Raw genomic sequence first — 24254 nt, forward strand, 5'->3', positions numbered from 1 at the left:
ATTATCTGTTTGGTCCCACTATGTGAACTAAATATTTTGATGTCTGTCATGATGATCTTACCCACCCTGATGATTTACACACACACACACACACACACACACACACACACACACACACACACACACACACACACACACACACACACACACACACACACACACACACACACACACACACACACACACACACACACACACACACACACACACACACACACACACACACACACACACACACACACACACACACACACACACACACACACACACACACACACACACACACACACACACACACACACACACACACACACACACACACACACACACACACACACACACACACACACACACACACACACACACACACACACACACACACACACACACACACACACACACACACACACACACACACACACACACACACACACACACACACACACACACACACACACACACACACACACACACACACACACACACACACACACACACACACACACACACACACACACACACACACACACACACACACACACACACACACACACACACACACACACACACACACACACACACACACACACACACACACACACACACACACACACACACACACACACACACACACACACACACCCACCCACCCACCCACCCCCCCCCCCCACCCCCCCCCCACCCCCCACCCACACACACACACACACACCCCCACCCACCCACCCCCACCCACCTTGTTGACTGTGGATACACATTACAGCACCTTTTTTTTCCACCTAAACTGGTACACACATTGAGACCTCTTCCAAGGAGATGGCTGACTGCCTAGCTGCCCTGTCCTGCAATTGAGAGAGCCCATTTTGGGGTCTCCAAAAATGTCTTAAATGTCATTATTGGCACCCCATGTTATGACTGGGGACCGGGAACTTAGATTGCCATGGACATTTAATATGCTTTCGATGCCCAAGGTTATCCTATCCTCCAGGTTGATGTGTTCACTCGGTCCTTCGTAATTGTCATTGTCAATACCTTTGAGTAAGGATTGATTTTTACTATTGGATCCTCCCATCTTCAGTAATTAATGGTGTTGGCAGACACACCATCCATAAATACATTTCATAAGGCCTCTGAAAATAGTTGCTGGAAATGTGGATATGGAACTTTGAAGAGTAGCAGTGATATCTGCTTGAAGGGGTTCTGGAAATTCTTCTTCTCCCCAAACCTGGCCCAAGGCCAAGCTTGACTTGAGAGCTTGGTCCACCAGGCTGTTGCTTGGAGCGGCCCGCAGGTCCACATACCCACCACAGCCTGGTTGGTCCAGCACTCCTTGGAGAAAACTATCTAGTTTTCTCTTGAAGATGTCCATGGTTGTTCCGGCAATATTTCTTATGCTCGCTGGGAGGATGTTGAACAACCAGGAACCTCTGATGTTTATACAGTTCTCTCCAATTGTGCCTATGGCACCTCTGCTCTTCACTGGTTCTATTCTGCATTTTCTTCCACATCGTTCACTCCAGTATGTTGTTATTTTACTGTGTAGATTTGGGACCTGGCCCTCCAGTATTTTCCATGTGTATATTTGATCTCTCTCTCGTCATCTTTCTAGCGAGTACATTTGGAGGGCTTTAAGACGATCCCAATAATTTATGTGCTTTATTGTGTCTATGCGTGCCATATATGTTCTCTGTACTCCCTGTGTTTCAGCAATCTCTTGCTCTGAAGGGGAAAGTGAGTACTGAGCAGTACTCAAGACGGGACAGCACAAGTGATTTGAAGAGTACAATCATTGTGATGGGATCCCCTGGATTTGAAAGTTCTCGTAATCAATCTTGTCATTTTTCTGGCTTTTGCAATATTTGCTTGGTTATGCTCTCTAACTGTTAGGTCGTCAGACATCATCATTCCCAAATCCTTAACATGATGCTTTCCTACTATGGGCAAATTTGATTGCATTTTGTATCCTGTATTATGTTTAAGGTTCTCATTTTTATTGTATCTAAGTACCTGGAATTTATCGCTGTTAAACATCGTGTTATTTTCTGGTGCCCAGTCAAAAACTTTATTAATACCTGCTTGTAAGTTTTTCAATGTCTTCAGCAGAGGTAATTTTCATGCTGATTTTTGTGTCGTCTGCAAAGGATGATACGAAGCTGTGCCTTGTATTTGAGTCTATATCTGATATGAGAATAAGGACAAGAATTTTGTATTCTTGTCGAACAGAACACAGAGTAAGTCAACCATATAAAATAGTCCAAGCGCAGTTAAAAGCTCTGTACCTCAGTGGTGCAAGGACTGTACATTGAGGTACAGAGCTTTTAACTGTGCTTGGACTCAATTTTATATGGTTGACTTACTCTTTGTGTTCTGTTCGACAGAAAACCGAGTATCCAGCGTCCTACTTTACCAGTTATTCCCATTGACCTCATTTTGTGTGCTATCACTCCATGGTCACATTTATCGAATGCCTTTGTGAAATCCATGTATACCACATCTGCATTCTGTTTTTCTTTTGATACCTCAGTGATTTTGTCGTAATGGCCAAGTAGCTGTGAGAGGCATGATCTTCAGGTCTAAATCCACGTTGGCCTGGATTGTGGAGGTCATTGGGTTTCCATGAAACTAGTGACCTGACTCCGGATCATTCTCTCAAATACTTTTATTATGTGGAACGTTAGCGCAACTGGTCTATAGTTCTTTGCCAATGCTTTGCTTCCTTCCTCATGTAGAGGGGCTATGTCTGCCAGATACCAAATGCTTTAAGCGGATCTGGTATCTCCCCCGTGTCCAAGTTCTTCCTCCACACTATACTGGTGCCTGTGCTACTGGCATTTTGCATTTCTTTATAAATATTGAATTCCATGAGTGCTGAGTGCATGGGCATGTTGCCAATTTCTCTTTCAAAATCTGCCACGCTCGTGTTGATATCAGTTACATTTACAGGGGTTTGGATATCACGCTTAAAGAAGTTGTCTGGATCTTCCACTTCCATGCTGTGTATCGGAGTGCTAAACATGTCCTCATACTGCATTTTTAGGATTTCACTTGTCATCCTCAGTGTATGAACCTTCACTAGTATGAATAGCACCATTACTGGCAATGGGTTTTGCTTTTGATTTAGCATGTGATGTTATGTGTCATTTTACCCCTTTGTGTTGTGATCCCAGTCATTCTAAGTCAGATTATTGTTCTTCTCATGCTCACTGCATCAACTGCAGTGATGCCCACCCTGGCTTTTCCCAATCTTGTATGTACTATAAATTTGAACAATCCATCCTCAACCTAAAACATTGAGATGGATATATCTAACTTGGAGGCAAAATGTCAGGTCTGATTTCTTTCTTCCTATTCTGGCATGACTTATGCTTGTGCATTGCATCACACACTACCCCTACCATTCTCCCCCTTCCTCAGTTCCACAAGCATTTCTGAACCTTAAGCATTTCCTGACACCACCTCCAGCTCCATTTATTTCGTTCCTCTGACCGGAAGACAAGGGTGCTCTTCTGGCTTCCTTCCCAGCCTTCCTCTGTTTACTGTTTTTGCATTCTTTCACTTCCTCACTCTTCTATATTCTATGTGAGCTCCTGCTACTATGTTCAGTCTTTTGGCCCTCCCTGGCCTATGACCTGGTTCATATCCACCCTCCTCCCAACTATCCTTGTTTTTTTCTGCTCTTGTTCTCACTCCCCATCTGAGATGGAGTTCCCCTCTGGTGACATGCTTGGTCCAGAGAATGCCACCATTTCTGTCTCTACTCAGCCTTACTTTCTTGACTGCTGCTCTGCACTGCATCCTTCACTGGATCCTGTCAATTCACCTACGCTAACTTACCACAACCATTTTGCCTCAAACTATCTCTGCTGAGTTTACTTATGCCTCCCCAATCCTGATTTCTCTGAACCTGTTCCCTAATCTTCCTTAGTACAGTACTGTCTTTTTCGTTGCCTTTATTATTTTTTATTATAGTTTTTTAACCATGTTACCCAATGGAATATACAGTATGTGGTTTTATGCCAATTTTAATTAACTAGATTTTTGATCTCAGGTTTTCACTGCTTTGTGTATGCCTCCAGGAATCGATGTTTGGTGTTGTCACGTTCCCCTTTTGCAACATTGCCAAAGGGACCCCAGTACAATCCCGGAGGACCGCCAAGCCTAGTGGAGTTGAGGGAAGAATCATATCCTTCTACCGACTTGGCTGTCACTTCAACTTCTTCCACAGGACACTTTCTGGCTCTACAATGTAGGCTACCAATTAATACAGTTTTAATGGTGTCACTGGAGTATGGGTACTTCACTTGACTTGCACTGCATGCCTCACTTTCTTGTGAAGGCACTTAAATTATAGTCAATGAGGAGACAGGTCTTCACACTGGTCTCTTTACCACACTTACAACCAATCCTTCAGTGACAAGGCCTCTCCTCATGATGGTCAAGTTATTAATAGGCTCACCGACGAGCATCACACTGCTGCACCACATTGTACTGGGAATCTCTGCACTGCCTGGATATAAAACAAGTGATCCCAGACCAGCCACATTCATAGTTGCACATGAATTCTTTACTAGGTAATCCAGCCCTAGCATGGTATGGCTCTCCAGTTGAAGCATTAACTTAGCTGTTCTGTATACTATCACAAGCCCTAGACATTGGTGTGCAACGTTAAATCATTCTTGATTTGGAAACTCCATGCTGTACGTCCTTTTATTTTATTTTAAGTACAGCACGGAGCTATTCTTGTCAGAAACTGAAACCTGGTTCCTCTCCCTCTCCCCAGTAGGTAAGAAGGCTTCAGTCCTGTCCCTGATTTCCCCTTCCGTTTTTGTTCCTGCCTCTCCTCCAGTGTCAGTAATGGAGTCGGGTGAGCTATGGAAATTTCTGTAGCTCTACTACTGGTACAGCCCCTAATGCAGTGAATGCTGCTGGTTGTGTTCTTCACCTACCCACCCACCCACCCTCAACTGACCCTCCCCGGTGCCTCCTCCCTCTCCAGACCCCATCAGTTTCCCTTCCAGCCACCTGTCTTGACTCGACCATCTTTGCTGGATTTACTATGCCAGTTTTTATAAACTCATAACTTCTGATATGACAGTTTTCTCTGATTTGTGTTCGTCTCCAGAAGCCAATGCTTTGTACTTGGTCACTTCCACGGTTATTCCTCACTTTCCTCCAATCCAACTTTTTCTAGGACACTTAAAAGATGCTCTCTTCATCCTGAATAATATTCCGTTTGTCCCACTCTTCTTTTCAGTCGAATGTTCATTACTTTGTCGTTCTTATCTTTATAGGTAAATGGTATACTGTTCCATTTATCTCTCAATTGCATGTTCCTCTTTCTCTTCCTGATCTTAGACTTTTTACTGGAGTCTGTGTTCCTTTTGAATGAATTTAAATGTTGACATGCCATTTGGGATGATGCTTTGACAAATACCTGAGGCCTTCTTCTGGAACCTTTTATCATATCTTCTCCATTGTCTCTCCTGAAATCCAGCAGGCCAACTAATGTTGACGCACGCTTTCCTGTATTGATTTTTCCCTCTGCTGCTCCTCCATTTATATAGACCTATCATGGAAGGTTCTCCAATGACTCCATAACAGTGACCATTTCCCCCATCCTCATAACACGCTTCTTTCCACCTCCCCTCTCAGTTCTTTCAGTGGTAGTTTGATAAAGTGGACTGGAATCTTTTTCTCGCTCTACATTCCAACCTATCCAATCTGCCCCTCCCTCGAGCCCCTCTCCTTTAATAACGCCACTAAACGCTGACCTTTGCTCTGTTTCTAGCAGTGCCTCCTGTGGTGCGAGAAAGTGCATTTCCTGGTGTGATTTGGACTGTTGCTGTAAGTCAACAGCCAACTGATTCATTTATTTTGTTTCTGAAGGCAAGTGCAGTGGCTCGTAGGCGGCCAATCTGTACGGTTAAAAGGGCAAGTTGGAAATCTGGCCTCCACTATTATGATTGACAGCCGTTTCCCTCAGATCTGGAAGAAAATCCGTAACATTGCTGGTAAATTTCTTTCAGACATAACACCTATCCTTCATCTGCATAGTTCTTTCATGACAGATTTGGTGGTGGTCACGAACGAATTGGGTTCGCATTTTTTAACTGTTAGCATCGGTATTCATTATCCTCCTCCTTTCCTTACTCCTAAGCCCCTCCTTGAAACTCGTTCCTTGGTCTTTCACACTAGCCTTCCCTATAACGATTTCTTCTCTTTTTAAAACTCCAGCTGCACTGTCTCTGCTGTTATATGGTGTTGATCTAAGACAGCATTCATTATGAGATGCTTCGTCATCTCCCTCAGTGTGCCATCATTATTTGCTGAATATCTATTATTGTATTTGGGTGACTTCGTCAGTCCCCGAAGGCTGGCTTGAGGTGGTGGTTTTTCCTATTTGGAAACCTGGTACTCAAGGTACTTTCCCTAAGGATTTTCACCCCATTGCCCTGACGAGTTGTCTGCAAGCTTTTCGAACGTATGATCAATGTCCATGTAATGCGGTACTTAGAATACACGCATCCTCTCTTCCTTCTCAATTTGGCTTTTGCAAGTGTCGCAGCACGACATATGTGCTCGCGAGAAGGCTTATGGCACCACCTGGAAACACAATATTTTATCCCAACAATTCTTTTGGTCTCCGTGATAATATCCCGCTCATCCTTTAAAACTCTATCTCTCATCGTTCAATTAAAGTGAGAATTTATACCACTTTGACACTTTTTCAATAATATGGAGGTGTTCCCCAGGATAGCGTTTGAAGAATTACTTATTTTCCCTTGTCCTTGATGGGTTTTCTTTCCTCCCTCCAGGTTTGGTGCCTTCTTTTGATAATTACTTACTTTCCTCCCTCCATCTCGCATTTTCTCTTCCCTTACGTTGAGGATCTCACTTTGTTGTTGCGGAATAACACTCCTATCCTCCAACTTGCGATTGATGTCATATGGAGCTGGCATCAATCTTGCCCATCTCCCCAGTGGAGCCATCTGTCCTCATTTCCTGTCCCTCCTCAGCTTGAAACCCTCGATTGCCCTCCCCGGTGTCTCCTTCCTTGCCTGACTATGTCGACTCAATTATGTTCTTTATAACATCTATATCGCCCCAACCTTCTCTGCAGGCTTTACCTGTACTCTTACAATCTTACAAAATTCTGTGCCCCGTGTGTTTTGTTCTTTCGTCATAGCGTCAGAGAAGGCTGCGAGCAGCCGCGTCCAACAGCCTGGTTGATCAGTCCGGCAACCAGGAGGCCTGGTCGACGACCGGGCCGCGGGGACGCTAAGCCCCGGAAGCACCTCAAGGTAACCTCAAGGTAGCTGTTCCATCACACTTTCAGTCGTACTCCTCTTTGAAGTATGCCCCGATTTTCGGGTTGATTGCATATCTTGCTTACCTTTTGTCCCCATTTTGTAGGGGTCATGTGTCCCAAGTTAGAATCCTTGGCGAGTTCAATAACTTTGCTCTCGCTCGCCATATGTCCTTTTGTGCTTGTTCTGGCATCTTGAGTGATATTTAGCGCCTTGTGCATATCCAGCGACGCAGTGCTACAGTGTCTTCACGGCTTGGTGCCTTGTTTTGATAATTTATTTTTATTCTACGTTGTTGCTTCGTGAACCCAAAGTTGTTGTTCCTTGTATGGGTTACATTTGATTTTTTAAACAAGTGGTCTGGATTAATATCCTCCAACTTCTTTAGTACTTTTAACGTTTAGAAGAGATCAGCCCTGTCATGTCTGGTTTGCAATGTTGTTAGGCCTGTGGTCCTCAACAGTTTCTGGTATGAGTCGACTTAGTTTTGTTAAGATTTTTGTCGCTCTGTTATACTTTCTCGAACGCAGATATGTCCTGGCCACCATGGTTACTGTAGTCCAGATGAGGGTGCACCAGAGATTTGTACAGTTGAATAACCACTTTCTTTTCCTTGAAGTCAAAGGTTCATTTGACTATTCTTAGGGTATTTTTTTTTTTTTTTACTGCCGTTCCCACTTGTACAAATTTCAATGACTGGTAGTTTCTGACTTCTAGGTCCTTTTCTTAATAAGTCTGTTGCATGGTAATGTTGACTTAACAGTTGTGATGTGCATTTGCCCTATATGCAAGGTCTTGAATTTTTCAATAATAATAAACATTTTCCAATCTTTCGACCATTTGAAGAGTTCATGCATATATATATCTGTAAGACCTCAGTATCATTTTCGCTTCCTACTTTACCAGAGATTTTAGCGTCATCTACAAATTTGATGGTATGTAATATTCTCATACATGTCACTGATGTATATGACAAGAGGTTACTCCTAATACGGAACCACATTCACTACACATCTCCGACTACTAGCACATTGAGTCACTTATACTTTCCATCTTACTCCTTAATAAATTAGTTTTTATCCAAATTTAGGGTAAAGAAACATAGGTTGATCAACTTAAATATATTTCTACATATAAATCCTTTATGTAAATGTATGCATTATTTATATGTACTTTGTGTGTGTGTGTGTGTGTGTGTGTGAGGGAAAGAAGGTGTATATATTTGCACTTCAAATTATCTAAGAATTGTATAATATAGAATTTTATAAACATTTCAAAATAATTTGTATAAATACATTTGTAGGTTGTAGTAGTTTAAATTCTGGTAATATCAGAGTACTCGCCATAATCTGACTACAACACGCTATTTAAAGCTATTCTGAGTATCTCATTCATGAGTTAAGTAAATCCCAACACAAGCGGGATGGAGTATTAATATGGTATGGTCATGTGGAGAATGAAGTGCCAGTTTACATGAATTTGGGACAAGGTTTAAACAAGGTTTAAACAGGGAGGAGGAGATAGGCAAGCTGGATGTTAAGATGGGAGAGGGACCAGGTGTGTGGACATACCACACACTTTCATCGTACTAGATAGATCAAGGTTGTATAGGCTCTATAAGCCACAATCTTTATCTACCCCCTGTTACTATTTTGTAATTTTCCTCAATCAGTTCGTAGTGAGATCTGCTGTCTGGACATGGAGCGAGTCGAGATACATGCGAGGCCTGCTGAACCCGGGTGATAGTACAGCTTGCCGAATGGCAGGGCAATTCACAACTGCATGATGCCGCCCTCTTAATTGGTCGAATGCGCAATTACGCCCATATCTGGTAAATATAGACAAATATTTTTAAGTACATATTATTCACAAAATACGAATGTCTGTATGACAAAGAACAATTGATCCATTCAAAGGTATTTTTCATAAAACTATCTAGTGGGGCTCTTTAGAGAGGCGACACAGCGCGTCATTAATATCAACTTTAATTCTTAGTATAATTACTGATAATGTGACAAGAGCAACTACTTTAGTCATGCACTCCAGCTACTGCATTAATGTAAATCTGACTGGAAACTAGTCAGGCCTAAACCTATCCACCGCTGCCCACTGGATGGGAGGCGGAGTGCAGGATAAATATATCAGTTGTGACACTAGCTCTCCACGTATGTCAGTTGCTTAATTTAGAAACTGTACTTGTGGTCGGTCTCGAACCCATTGTTGATGTGATGTTGTGCATTGAATTCTGTAACAAGCTCGTCAAGACTTTAACTTGCTTAGCTAAATGAACTATAGGGTTCAGTCCCAGAGCTCACCGTGTGCCTCTGTAACCATTTCCACTACCGCCCACAAGATGGGTATGGGGTACATAATAAATTAACTAAACTTTATACTAACTTTTATGTTACATTTTATTAGATTTAACATCCACCCTCAATAAGGATTTGAACATGACCTTCTCTACACTTTATAATTAAGATATTTAGAGGTGAAGTCGAACCGGGGTTCCACAAATAACCAAGTACAGTAATACAATTTTGAATCACATTGCTATAAATAAAAATAATAATAATTTAATATTCGTTTATTAGATTTTTGTTGTAAGTGAAAAGAGATAACTATAAATTTTGAGTATATATAATGTTGGGGTCCGAAGATTAAATTGTAGATCTGGGTGTCATGCAGACATCCTGATATATATACAGACATTCGTACCATATTGTTAATTTGAAATCTACCATAAAACTGACTACATTTATACACCACCACCTCAGAGTGATGAGGCTGAGACTAATTATTACCCTTAATGTGAAATCCCAGGAGCCCGTGGATATGGAGGTGCCGTCTGGGGACATCTTGAGACAAGAGACGCGGTTTTCGTGGCCATAGAGGATAGTGAGCCGGTGACACTTGAGGGTGTCCCAGACGTTGACAGTGTAGTCGTTGTAGCCGGCAAACAGCAGTCGTCCTGCAGCGACACACCACACCATCAGATAGTAAACTACCATCACCTCCCACACGTGAGTGAATGTGTGTGTGTGTAGAAGGGGAGGGAGAGAGAGGTGTGTGTAGAGGGGTGGAGAGGTGTTCCACGCTTCTTACCCCTCTACACACCTCCCACCCTTTCTACCCCCTCTATACACACACGCCCCTCTCCTCTCTCCCCCTTCCCCCTCACCTCCTTCCCACTCCTCCTCCCCGCCTCGTCCCCTCCTCTCCTCTCTCTTCCCCCTCTCGGACGAGAGGAGGAGGGTAGAGAGGTGTCCCCCCCTCCTCCCTCTCGGACGAGAGGAGGGGGGGGGTAGAGAGGTGTCCTCCCTCTCCTCCTCCTCCCTCTCCCTCTCCTCCTCCCTCTCCCTCTCCTCCTCCTCCTCCTCCTCCCCCCCCTCTCCTCCTCCCCCCCCTCTCCTCCTCCCCCACGGAGGAGTGGGGGAAGGAGAGAGAGAGGGGGGGGGGGGGGGGAAGGAGAGAGAGGTGGGGGAAGGAGAGAGAGAGGGGGGGGGAAGGAGGGGTGTGTAGAGAGGTGTCCCCCCCTCCCCTCCCTCCTCCTCCCCCTCTCCCTCCCCTCCCTCCTCCTCCTCCTCCCCCTCTCCCTCCCCCTCCCCCTCCCTCCTCCCCCTCCTCCTCCCCCTCTCCCTCCCCTCCCTCCTCCTCCCCCTCTCCCTCCCCTCCCTCCTCCTCCCCCTCCCCTCCCTCCTCCTCCCCCTCTCCCTCCCTCCTCCTCCCCCTCTCCCTCCCTCCTCCTCCCCCTCTCCCTCCCCTCCCCCCTCCCCTCCTCCTCCCTCCCCTCCCCCCTCCTCCCTCCCCTCCCCCCTCCTCCCTCCCCTCCCCCCTCCTCCCTCCCCTCCTCCCTCCCCTCCCCCCTCCTCCCTCCCCTCCTCCCTCCCCTCCCCCCTCCTCCCTCCCCTCCCCCCTCCTCCCCTCCTCCCTCCCCCCTCCCCTCCTCCCTCCCCCTCCTCCCCTCCTCCCTCCCCCCCCTCCTCCCCTCCTCCCTCCCCCCCCCCCTCCTCCCCTCCTCCCTCCCCCCCCCCTCCTCCCCTCCTCCCTCCTCCCCCCTCTCCTCACGGAGGAGGGGGGGGAGGGAGGGGAGGGGGGAGAGGAGGGGTAGAGAAGTGTCCCTCCCTCCTCCTCTCCCCTCCCCTCCTCACGGAGGAGAGGGTGAAGGACCTGGAGGGGAGGAGGAAGGGTGTGTAGAGAGGTGTCCCACCCCTCTCCTCCTCCTTCCCCCTTCACTTACCACTGACGGAGAAGTCGACGGAATTGACACCGAAAATTATGCTTTCCTTCGTGTAGACGGCGATCTCTCGGTCCGCCCGCAGGTCAAACAACCGACACTGTGGAGAGAGACAGCTGTTTTATGCTACTAAATATATGATCCATAAAGAATTTATTGTCTTATTAACTCCCTTTTTTATAAAAGTAATGCACAATTTATGGTTAGTAGGCCAAGATTTGATACAAATGTGAATTTTTCGTTTAAGTGAATTTTATCAATTCTTTCCAACATACGTGTTTGTAGTCAGTGCTATACTACAACACTTGAGAGCCTACATTTAAAATCTATATAAGCTCAAAATTTCTAAATAATTTGAAATGCAAGTTTAATTTCATCATGGCTAAATTGCTAGCACTATTAGGAACTCGTTATGTGAAATACTGAAGCTATTGTGTTCACGCCAGAGCGAGACGTTTGGGCGTTTGACTTATGGGTTGCCAGGGGTTATCTTGAGAGGATTTCGTTTTTTTAAGTGTAAGGGGTACTTGAATAAGCCCAACAGGCTTCCTATCACCAATAATAGTGAACCATGCGGACACTCACCGTGGCGTCATCTGAACCCGTGGCAATGGCGTCTCCCGACGGGTAGAACTTGACGGTGTTGATGTCAGATTCGTGACCTTCGAACGTCTGTACACACTGACCAGTTCTCATGTCCCAGATGAGTGCCATCTTGTCGCATCCCTGAGGACAAGGACACCTTACTCGACACCCACTCATCTCAGGAGACAAGTTCCGTTTGCAGGTCACTTTGGAAAACAGTGAAATTTAAATATGAAGACAGTTCGTGTCCTGAATTATTCAAGAATGGTTTAGCTTAAATATTTAAATACGTAAGCACCATTACAATCTACTTTTTTATAATGGAATGACCATTCACAAGTGACTTAAAATAAAGCAGATGGGGAAACAATAAACACTAAATGATTGGGTTACTGACACCGGAGACGAATGTGTTTCCTGTCTCTGAAGGGGCCAAGTCTAGGGCCATTACATCCCCCTGGTGGCCGTGGAAGCTCTGCAACATCATCCCGGATTCCACGTCCCACAGAGCACACGTAGAGTCCCCAGAGCCCGTCAGGATCTAGGGGTTCAGAAAACAATGAACGCGTCAGTAGCTGCAATTCTGTTTTCTTATTTATGAATTTATTTATATACAAGAAGGTACATTGGGTTAGAGAGAATATATAGCATAGTATTTACAATCTTGTAAAGCCACTAGGACGCTCAGCGTTTCGGGCAGGTCCTTAATCTAACAGATAATTTTAAGTACGTAAATTCTAGCAGAATGGACTCCTATTCACGTCTGTTATGGAACCTGATCGCTTTTCAACACTGGTGTAGGAGAATATGATTACAGATTAATGAACTTACAATTTGTTTCAAATATGACAGAACGGCGGAATAACAAATCTATTCAATTACTACCTGTCAATTGCAGATAAACTCTGTTAATTGTACCTTCTAATTTGAAACATGTTAACTATGTAATATATACGACAGGACGGAATGATTCCCGTTAGAGGTAGACTCACCTGCTGGTCGGAATAAGGGAAGGTGCAGCAGGACATGTAAGACGTGTGGGTGCCGACAGCCTTCTTCTTTTGAGTGACATCTTCGTCAAAACTGAGAGGGTAGACCGTGACCTTGTTGTCCAGGCCTCTGACAGTCCACCACAGCACGAAGAAATTTAAGATAAATTTAAAGAAATTTAAGATTTCCAAAGATAAAAGAATATTACATTGCATGCATTTTTATTTGATTTTATATATAAATCCAATCTAAATGACTAAATTATATAGATTTCCCAATATTTACTTAATTCTTGCGTTACGTAAAGTGATTTTAAAAGTTATTTTTAGCTGAATAAGCACGCTATGAACACAGGTGGTTGTCACTAGGGGAACACAGCAAGTTAGAATTGTATAACTGGTGTGACAGCAACGCTGGAGGAGGTAGAATGCATAGTAACCTACCCGCAAGCAACCATGGTTCCAGTAGGAGAGTATGCGCAGGCCATGACCCAGGTGGTGGGCATGGTGACCGCATGCTCTTTGTTGGTCGTGAACGCATCCCAGATTATCATTTTCCCGTCCTGAAACATAAGCAGCAAGATAGAGAGGGCACTGCAAAACATGAAAGAGGAATGAGTAGGTGAGAGCAAGAAGAGACAGAAAACCAATATGAAAATGCTTGGCATCCAAGGTAAAGAACCAACCCAAACTTGTGCATATCCACAACGGAAGAGAAATTTCAGTGAACGAACAGTTTATCAGACTAAAAAGAGAAGGTAGATATACATGAAATTACACGAAAGTTCGTGATTATATGAACTATTTCAGTATTTGTAAGAGATTCATTTCCCCAGCAGAACTGTAGAACAGGGCCTATCCAATAGTGAGCGAAATAGAGGCGAGGAGACAACTGGAGAAGATGGATAATATGTAGGGTGTGGAATTAGACTAGACGGACTCTCACCCTGGATACAGGACCGCAGTCTAGAGAATAACTAGCCTACTGTACGCACTACAGGAGAAACAAAACTCCATCTACACTTGATTCGCATTTATTAACCCTCCTCCCAAAAGTAACATTTCCTTACCACATCCTACGGTACGTTTAATCCCTGAACCCAAATTAGGCAGGGAACAAGGTGTACAATAGCAAGTGATAAAACTACTACTCCCTTAAGGAGGACAACTCTTGCCTTAATCTAATACACCACAAATATATCACTTGGTGAAATACCTGGATTCCAGGTAACAGGGAACCCAAACTCCAGCAAGCAAAAGTACAACATATCTCGACGTGAAATAAAAATGGTGGCTCTAATATTTGACACAAAGGATACACAAGATATATATTATAATGATGCAATAAATTACAGGATGACCTGCACACAATGAATGAATGGTCCAATAAGTACCTACTAGAGTTTAACTCAAGCACGCTCTATGTAAAAAGAATAACAAGAAAAATATTTGGTGCTGGGAAGAGGAAGCCGGACACAATTAAGAGAGGAAACCCTCGTTGAGTCTGCCAAAGGAAAGACTTGGGGGATTGATATCACATAATCACTCCCAACCAAGCCCAAATATAGCACAAGCATAAGGACTATTTTAAGCAATATGAAGTCATGACCCTTTATATTTTTTCTAACGATGTCAATAGAATGTAGCGGCACAATTGATTGATTGTTGCCGCCGAAGGCGGCTAGTTTATTGTGCACCCCATAGTCATCCTGTGAGCGGTAGCGCAAAAGCATTACAGAGGGCACAAAAGGTCTTTATCATACATCATCTTAGATTATTACAAACAATTTCATTTACCCTTCACACAAGCATCCAGCGTCTATCCCGTGTAACACAAAGCAGGGTAACGTTGCCGCCAAACTAGTCCTAAAACAGAGCTGTATTAGCTGCGAGTGGTTAAACTAAAGGAACTAAACCACACGTCATTTGAAGAGAAGAAAGAAGGGGGACATATTACCTCATACAAAAAAAATGACGACAAATATCAGACAAAGAGACCACTATGCTTGACATGAATTGAACACGAACGAGAGGCAGTAGGTAGAACCTAAGTACAGTGCTTGAATGAGTCAGACTAATAGATATAAAAGGCTTCAAAGCTTCAAATGTATCTGTCACCGAACCCAAAGGCCTCGGGAACCTGTACATTAATCGACTTAAGGTAGAGAAGAGACCCCCCAAGAGTTGAAAATGAGTCCCCACAGGTCTAACTAGGTATTGTACATCTAAACGAACACATGTAAGCACTTCTATGTTTCATCTACTTCTGTCCTTCAAGCAATTTACCTGAGAGGAGGAGACGAGATGACGCTTGTCATTACACCAGTCAGAGCAGAGCACCTTGCCTTGATGTCCCTTCAGTACCCTCCTGGGCTTGATGTTGAGAGGTGGCAGACTCTCCAGTCGGGCAGCCACCGTCGTCACTGTCCGGGCCCACAAGTATATCAGTAAACATAAACCAATCTGCCAGTCTTTGATTTCATGTATTCTATTAAATTGCAGCTTCATATTTTGTCAATCACACGCAACCTCGCATTGTTTCTATCCTGCCCGGGGACTGAACCCGAGTTCTTTTGGTGCAAGCCGAGGACGTAGACTACTGTGCGATAGTCCTATAAGTACGTGCACTAATTTGCAAAGGATCCTACACGACCGTTCTTCAGTTCGATAAAAACTCAAGAAGGGAGGGAGGGCATCCTTGAGAGACCATCTGTTTTGACCCGGGCATAATACCCCTCCACATTTACGGTCGCCACATGACCTTACTGATCAACCAGGAATTAGTAGTACAATCAAGTTCGATCTTAATTCACAATCGAGAATTCCGGGTTCGTATCCCGGGCGGGACAGAAATGGTATCGTACACCGACGACGGGTCAGAGGCATGGTGACAGTAGCGTAATAACTTAACAAGAGTTCAAGAAGTTGGTACCAAGGTGAGGGTGGCATATGGGTGGTGAACATGAAAGCAGGATGGAGGCTGTGTACTGTGGAGGGTACTCGCCTCCACCACCGCTGCTTCCCTCATTACGGAGAATTATATGTCACGAATAGATACTGTTGCTATTCACTCATTACATGAGAGAGAGAGATAGAGGGGGAAGGGGGCAGGGAGGTCAATGCATTTTTCGGGGGTTGTACCATACAGTATACTCACGGGGAACATCGTTGAGCTTCTGTCTCTCCTCCTCGAGCTTGACCTTGAGTCCCTCAGCCTCCCTGGACAGAGACTCTACACTCTCCACGGGCTGTTCCACCTTCAGTCCTCCGTCAGACATTGTCCAGCACGCGTTCCCAACAACGCTCCTCACCCGACACTACCTAGCTACGCCTGCTAGTATTTCAGTCTTATGGCTTGGGAAAGGGGCCTTCACTGGGTCAACCTGGGGTACTTTATGGGTGGGGGGAGGCCAGGAGTGCAACACAGTCAGGCGAGGAGTCAAGAGAGCGTCTCGCAGTGTGGCCAGCAAAGCCTGAGGGTGATGGTGCTGACCCAACACAAGCCTCTTCACGATGTCATCCTCGTATGGTATCTGTCGAGGAATGGATGTGCAATAAATGTTTCATATATAGTTATACTGACATGTTTAGAGCCTGTACATAGATACATAAAGCAATCCTATTATTGTTTCAGTTTTCACAACTTTCCCCCTATTTTAGGCATTCGTAACACGCCAAGACTGACCTTGGCAAGGATCAATAGGTTTTATCCCATGTCTATCACGTTCATTCGTCCCACGTCAATATCTAGGACTAATCATGCCTCAAGTCACTAAAAAAAAAAAAAAACTAGGCTGAACTTGTCTTTCGTGTACTCCTTTCATCTTCATCATGGCCTTGTTCACAAAGCCCATATCCGCCTCCCAGAGAGCATCACACAGCTGGCAATTCCAGCAATAGGCCAGGCAATAGCTGGAAAGCTGGCAATAGGCCAGCTTTCTTAATTATGCTGTGCAAAATATCATTCAGAAATCCGATTTACGCAAGTTTATCTTATACATCTCCGATCTGTTCACAATATCACCTATCTTCCTTCCTAATCACAATAATGCTTGGATAATCAGCATCAAGATGCATTTCAAGACATCATACCATGTCTTTTTTGGCATAATCCCAGGTAACATTATCACGTCCAAATGCGATGGGCAATGGAACATCAGGTCTGTCTGTTTTTCATTCCCTGTATATATTACGTCCTTAACTAATATGACCTGCAACTCTTCTGATAGAGGGCAAAAACCTTCTGGCATCCATAAATCAATACTGGCTCCATCCATCCACACACGGCAAGTTTCTGATGACCAAACCACACATCAGAAAAGGGAGAAATCGTGTGACTTTCATTAGACAGTTGCTACGGGCTGCTTCCTGTAACAAAAAGGAGGCCTGGTTGAGGACCGGGCCGCGGGGACGCTAAGCCCAGAAATCATCTCAAGATAACTTCAAGATAACCTAGTTGTATTCGCCTAGTTTTGTGGGGAATGAGCCAAGGCTCTTTGCGCCAACTTCTCTCTCAACCCTTAATGAACTGGTGTCTTACTTCCACAGCCTATTGGGCACTGTTATATCTACATTTCATTCCAGGAACTGTTGAGGGGCCACAGGACTAATCACACTGCAAATCAGACATAACATGGCTGATCACATCGAATCATAAAATACTGAACAATTTTGGGGTGACACTTTTAAATTGACCGCTTTCTTGACGTTAGGAAACCAATAGGACGACGGGCTGGCTTTTTCACTCATATGGCTATAAACGCATAGAATCGCCTACCCATCCAAGCCGTAAATACCAAAACACTGCTGCAAATTCAAGATTCAGCTCGATAAAATCATCAGGGCGAATGACGGGACATTTAACAAGCCGCCGGCTTCTTGTTCTCATCGAGGCGACTAGACAGTGGCCCTCAGGTAAATTCAGATAAATATAAAGCTGTGAACAGGTCACGGTCGTAAACTAAGGCGTGAAACATTGATAAAAAAAATATTACCAAAAGGTACTTCAAATGTAGCCTAGGCCAAAAAAAAAAAAAAGCACCACCAATTTTAAGGAAAAAAGAACTTTGTCGAGACTGTTTACAAAGACCATTTTGGTTCACTTGGGATCAGTGTCAATTGATCCAACAGAACGTCTCTGAAGCCTCTTGTCACCATTTTGATAAACCAAGTTTTTATTATTATGATTTTCTATCACAGACGTGACCACACATTTACAATGCTAAGCAGTATATATATACATTTTCTTCTGTCCTCCAGGGACAGGGTTAGAGATCTGTTAAACATATAGTTCAGTGATTTTTTGAACAATCAACCACAGAAGCTGATTAAGTGCTTTTATAATGCTTAACTTAACCTACATACATAAATAAATGGTCAGCGAGAGATATAAGCCACCCTGAAACTTTCCCTCCTCAGAGACTTGCGTTCACCACACTGACCAACACTTGTGTTCACTGCTGCTATACCGAATACTGTACTTCACCACTGTACACAATGAGCGGGAGAGTGTGGAGCAAGAGGCAGCGGGTGTGGTGTTATCGTTCCGATCCTTTCGTGTTTCCTGTCAGTCTTGGGGGGGGGCTGTTTAAATGTACTCACCTATTTGTGCTTGTGGGGTTTGAGCTTCGGCTCTTTGATCCCGCCTCTCAACCGTCAATCAACTGGTGTACTCAGCCTCCACCACATCACTCATAGATTACCTGTACTCACCTAATTGTGCTTGCGGGGGTTGAGCTCTGGCTCTTTAGTCCCATCTCTCGACTGTCAATCAACTGGTGTACAAATTCCTGAGCCACTCAACTTTCAATTTAATAACAACTTTTGGTCTATGCATGAAGTCTCACTCGACCACTTCCCATTTATTTACCCCCAAAGAATAAATTCTAACGTCTCTCTAGCTTAATTACTTCCCACCCATATACCCTTGTTAATGCCACATTTCAATAGCGTTTGGTAGCAACACGAACACTGCCGCGTAGCTCACCCCATACTGACCAAGGCAGCAGCAGTGTTGTGTACCCAAGCTAACACATCAACATGAATGCAAACTTACAATATTAATGACAACCCTATCTATCTGCACCGTGCCGCAGCCGTCTCCGGAACCCATTGCCTCACACTTTAAACTATTGATGCCTCTATAAATAATCTAAGGTCACATGAGCGTTATGTTTACACTAACGGCTCGGTTCAACCGTCAACAGGTCGTATTGCATCGGCATGTACGCGTTTCGTGTTTATGTAAACGCCATTTGTAAACAATCCATAGCCTAAACAACTGGCGCGCGGGCGCACACACACAACTAGCTCCACTACAATTAGCTACCTTACACCTAAACAAATAATTTCCGTGCCACTCTAGCTCCACATGTACTTAAAACCACCACTTGCAAGAGGAGGACCACCACAGTTAATTACATAATTAACTGTGCAGCACATATACAAGCATTTAAAATACCGTGAGTGGACGTTACCTCACTCCGGTATAATCGGCCAGTTACCCGGACACGGGTATGGAGTGTATAATAAATTACTGAACAGTTAAAGCTGTATGTAACAAACATTAAACTAAATTGATAGAGAGAGGGGGGGGGGGTAGAAATAGCCTAAGCTACTTAAGCCCTTTTGAGATGTATTTTATTGTCTCAATAAACGTATTTTAAGTAAATTAGATGATGGTGCCCATACCTTTATTGTTAAAATTATACTGCTATAAGAAAGATGTGTTAAGTTAAGAAATCTAAAACCCTACATCAACATTTAGGATTTGTTTACATCTGAAACGTACACATACGGGCCATTTAACACGGGTGGTACTGGAATAGACGGACTCCGAGCACCTGAATGATCTACACGAACTATACATTATAGTTGTATTATATTGTATTATGCTATACTAGTATAATACACATGAAGTAACAGCGAAAATTATCTCACATTACCTTAGACTTGGAGAATAAACACCAAATTGTATTTTCGGTTGTCTCAAAGCCATATCAACAACCCTATTTTGAAAAGCCGATTGCATTATACCTGTTTATTTGTATTTTAATATTATAAATATTTTACCTTATATTCTGCATTTTTTTTATAGTCCAAATTAATATTTTGTATATCTTTCAACAGTACCATCTGCGCGCGCGCACATTACCACAATATCAACAAACAGAAAATCAAGGTACCAAAGTCACTTTAAAACATTATGTTTCAGATCTTAAACATTCACTGTAGAGGCTGGTGGTGTGAAGGTGGGCCCAGGGCAGCCAGCCACACACACACACACACGTCGCAGGTAGGCGGCATCTCTTCAGTGAAGGAGCCAAGACACAACCAGCTCGCTGGTGGACGCACCTGTCCGCTCCACTACTAGCGGACCACGGCCACGAGAGCCTTCTGCCTAGCCTTCGGCGCCTGTCGTATATTTTAACGCTACGACTCGAGCGTTTCTTCCAGGCAGGGCAGTTACCCTAGGTACTCACAGGTCACGGAGAGCTGCAGGCGGGGAGTAAGGGAGGTGGTGGTGTGTATATTGTGTGGGGTGGTTGTGGCTCCCCTCCTGCGCTGGGCCGCCCCTCGCTACCCAAGGCAGCGCAGATCAATTCCCAGCTGCGCGCTGCCAACACCTCCGTCGTCCCCCCCCCCCCCACCCTTCTCTCCCACCTACCCATGCCTCTCAGCTTGCATCCCCACCCACTCCACCCGCCCAAGTTGCTGCCCTTCACTTTGCAACATTCAACTTGCCCCAACTGCTGTCCCTCAGTCTGACTTCGTCTGACTTCCAAGCATCTGCCTGCTGGCAGGAGCTTCATGTTTCCATTTATTATATTGAGTTGGAATTGGGATATATATTTTTTTATTTCCAATTTTCGCCCATGTGTTAAGAAAATAACTGATTCAAGTCTAAACTTCGATATTCAGGCGACATGATTAATCTTAAGCAACTGTAAAAGAGCGATAACTAATCACTATCAAGGTAAATGGGAACTTTCGACAAGCCGCAGGCTTCGTGTCCTCGTCGAGACCACTCAACCCGTCTTAAAATAATTTCACTTTTCGCTCGTATGTGCGCTATGGCCAAAAATGGATGTAATTTGAAATGAAATCGGCTCACGAAAGTGATATACTGTCCCATTTTCTGTTTGAGTCCTCCGGCTTACTCGGTTAGGAGAGAAAACTTTCAATTAAAGGTTTCATGACGTTTTGAAACCTTAGGTGGTGAGGGCAAGAAGTTCTCCTATTCGAAGACACTTATTAACTTGCTGTTTGGAAAAAAAAATTCAAAATTTATTTTCAATTATTTTTCCATTTTCAAATTACGTCCATTTTCGGCCATACAGGTAAACGGCCAAATTCAGACGTAATTTGTAAGAGGACAGGTTGATCGTTCCCCATTCATATTGTGCGAGTTGTAGTTGAAAATGTTTGTATAGACGTAACATTGTCAATTTCGTCACAACAGGCGTCTGTGTTCCAGAGCACTGTCCTTCACACAGACCTGTACAGGAGTATACCACAATTTGTTAAAGCATTAAGACCTTTGCATAGTTTAAGTAGGTAATTATCAAAAGAAGGCGTCAAGCCGGGGAGACTATGTAGAACTTGATTTGTTAAAATGCTTTATCTACTTAAAGCAAAATTTGCTTTGTCCACACATTTGACACAAGATCTAGATCCTAATATAACTGCAAGAAGTATATGCGTTATATTGAACTTTTATATGAATAATGGATTCGCCAACTGCCGTTTGTATTTTCAAATTCATCTGCCAGTTCTGGCCTGAAGATATTCACGACTTAACTTTACTGGCCAAAATTATCATGCTTTTGGACATGTGAAAATGAGGGGACCAGCAGCCTCTGGAAGACAAATCATGAATGATGGCATGAATCGCTAAGACTAAGACTAGCCAGCATATAGACGACCAACTGGACTGCAGCGTAGAGGGACAACCAGACAGCCTAGTGCAGCGTGGAGGGACAACCAGACAGCCTACTGCAGCGTGGAGGGACAACCAGACAGCCTACTGCAGCGTGGAGGGACAACCAGACAGCCTACTGCAGTGTAGAGAACTACCAAAACGTATTACTGCAGTGTGAAGGGCCAACAACAATACAGCGTGAATGTCCAAAAACAATAATTTAAGTAATATGACCAACAAAATTTACAGATAATGTAGTTCTAGACCAACACCACGATCTAATTCAGCATGAAAACAGGCATTACTCAAATGATCAAGAGAACACAAACCATGAGAGACTAGACCTCCTGCTATGGTGTTTACACCAACACCCTTATTATTTGCAACCCAAAAGGGGGGAGGCAAACTATAATGCTAAATTGAACACTGACAACCTATTATAATTAGATCCAATAGAACAATTGTTCGACTAGCCAAAAGTACCACCACCAAGCATAGTTACATCCACACTGTTGCATTATACATCTACTAATTTTTACTACAAATATACGAGTAGCAGCATAACTGGGTATTGTGAAGTTTTATCAAAAGACACCAAGCCGGGAAGACTTACTACCACCATATGTGTCGCGAGACATACAAAAGGTCCTAAATATTCACTCAGGACCTACAGGCACAAAGCTAGCGTCATCAAAGGTATCAAATTCAGTGAGGATTCTATTGATGTTCGAGTGGCCCAGAGGGGCCATTGGGATATTGTGAAGACAGATAGCATTAGCTAAGAGTTCAGTTAGGTAGCATGTTAGGAGAGCTGACAGCATGGTGGAAGGGACAGGTTGTCAGGCCAGGAAATGGACAAACTGGCTCCACAGGAAGTTAATTACAACCTCCTTAGCAGTTTGTATGGTGGTGTTCCAGAGTTCGCTATTGGAGCACTGTGTGTGTGTGTGTGTGTGTGTGTGTGTACGCATTCAAATAGAATTCAAATAGAACATGATAAAAAAATACCTAGGATTACACCAATTTCAACAAGCACCTACTTTACACACACAATTTTGTCACTCAGTCCACACTATACTCATTCCCTTCACTTAAACATCAACAAAAAGGCATCTGTGTATGGGGTTCTATGACGTTAATACATGATACTTGTAGTAACTCCCAATGACTTTCAGTAATAAGTACAGTAATGCACTCCAGCTATCGACACCATGAAGCACATTAACCCTTAACTGCGCACCTATTTCCATAATTAAAAAATAGTGTAACATCAAATTTAAAAAAAACCATATGCGAGGGGAACAATGTAAGGGTTAAACATGGTAAACCTAGAAGCAATACACATTGTTCTGTGTAGACTCACACCACAAGATAAAAAACAATCCCCAATCTTCCCATTGATTGACTCAAGACATGGAAAGTTAAAGGCAAATAATTTTTGAACAGACTCCTAATAAAAAAAGGTTTTATATGACCTTTCTTAAGATAGGACTTAAAATTATTGTAATTAGAATGTTTTGTCTACAGGTCAGTACACAATTATATTCTCATTAATTAAAACCTCTAGGCCCAGTATACAGTGCCGCATTAACAAACTATGATTCTTTTGCCAGATCAAGAATCTAATGTAGCTTCAAAAAACAACTAAACTAATATATACCAATATAAAATGTAACCCATATTAAATTCACTACAGTAAAAACGTTAAACTTGCATTGTCATGTTTAAAATGTCAGTACCCACATTTCAAATTAAATAATATAAATCCACACAATTGTGCTAGCTTAACAAGTTGCTATATATATAATACCCAAAATACTACTGGATGTAATTTGTCATTTGCACAAACATTCATACATACAGCGGGTTGGATTGAGGCTTAGGGCTCTAGGAGAACCATCTCTGGTGAAAGTATGTGTATTAGGTATACAGCTGGCCCCTCGCACAGCGCCAGATGCGCCTGGCAGCCAGCTGGCCTCTCGCACAGCGTCCAGATGCGCTGGCAGCCAGCTGGCCCCTCGCACAGCGTCAGATGCGCTGGCAGCCAGCTGGCCCCTCGCACAGCGCCAGATGCGTCGGCAGCCAACTGGCCCCTCGCACAGTGCCAGCTGACCCCTCGCACAGCGTCAGATGCGCTGGCAGCCAGCTGGCCCCTCGCACAGCGCCAGATGCGCTGGCAGCCAGCTGGCCCCTCGCACAGCGTCAGATGCGCTGGCAGCCAG

At 43.9% G+C, this 24254-nt stretch overlaps 2 protein-coding genes across 7 annotated transcripts in view; one reads left to right on the forward strand and one right to left on the reverse strand.

The window, feature by feature from the left end:
- LOC123755042 (V-type proton ATPase 116 kDa subunit a 1) overlaps window positions 1–9115 on the forward strand; it is a 61700-nt gene extending 52585 nt beyond the window's left edge. The window contains exons 18-19 of one of the 2 annotated variants that reach the window (XR_011229852.1): window positions 4074–4243; window positions 8977–9115. The gene's annotated coding sequence lies outside the window, so the exon portion shown is untranslated. The remainder of the gene's footprint in view (window positions 1–4073; window positions 4244–8976) is intronic. The other variant, XM_069332815.1, reaches the window with a different exon arrangement.
- Gbeta5 (guanine nucleotide-binding protein subunit beta-5) lies at window positions 8411–20750 on the reverse strand. Of its 5 annotated transcripts, none has more exons than XM_045737493.2 (10): window positions 20594–20750; window positions 16270–16645; window positions 15399–15535; window positions 13557–13675; window positions 13116–13242; window positions 12521–12664; window positions 12124–12264; window positions 11542–11638; window positions 10106–10272; window positions 8411–9132 (listed from the first exon to the last, which is right to left on the reverse strand). In XM_045737493.2, the coding sequence occupies exons 2-10, from the start codon at window positions 16388–16390 to the stop codon at window positions 9121–9123; spliced, it is 1065 nt and encodes a 354-aa protein (XP_045593449.1). In that variant the 5' UTR covers window positions 16391–16645; window positions 20594–20750; the 3' UTR covers window positions 8411–9120. The 5 variants fall into 5 exon arrangements, with proteins under 5 accessions (XP_045593449.1, XP_069188918.1, XP_045593450.1 ...); XM_069332817.1 differs by lacking the exon at window positions 20594–20750 and adding an exon at window positions 20297–20422; XM_045737494.2 differs by lacking the exon at window positions 20594–20750 and adding an exon at window positions 20184–20330.
- Window positions 20751–24254: the final 3504 nt, after the last annotated feature.

Source organism: Procambarus clarkii, chromosome 28 (assembly GCF_040958095.1).
Source record: "Procambarus clarkii isolate CNS0578487 chromosome 28, FALCON_Pclarkii_2.0, whole genome shotgun sequence".
NCBI classification, from domain to species: domain Eukaryota; kingdom Metazoa; phylum Arthropoda; class Malacostraca; order Decapoda; family Cambaridae; genus Procambarus; species Procambarus clarkii.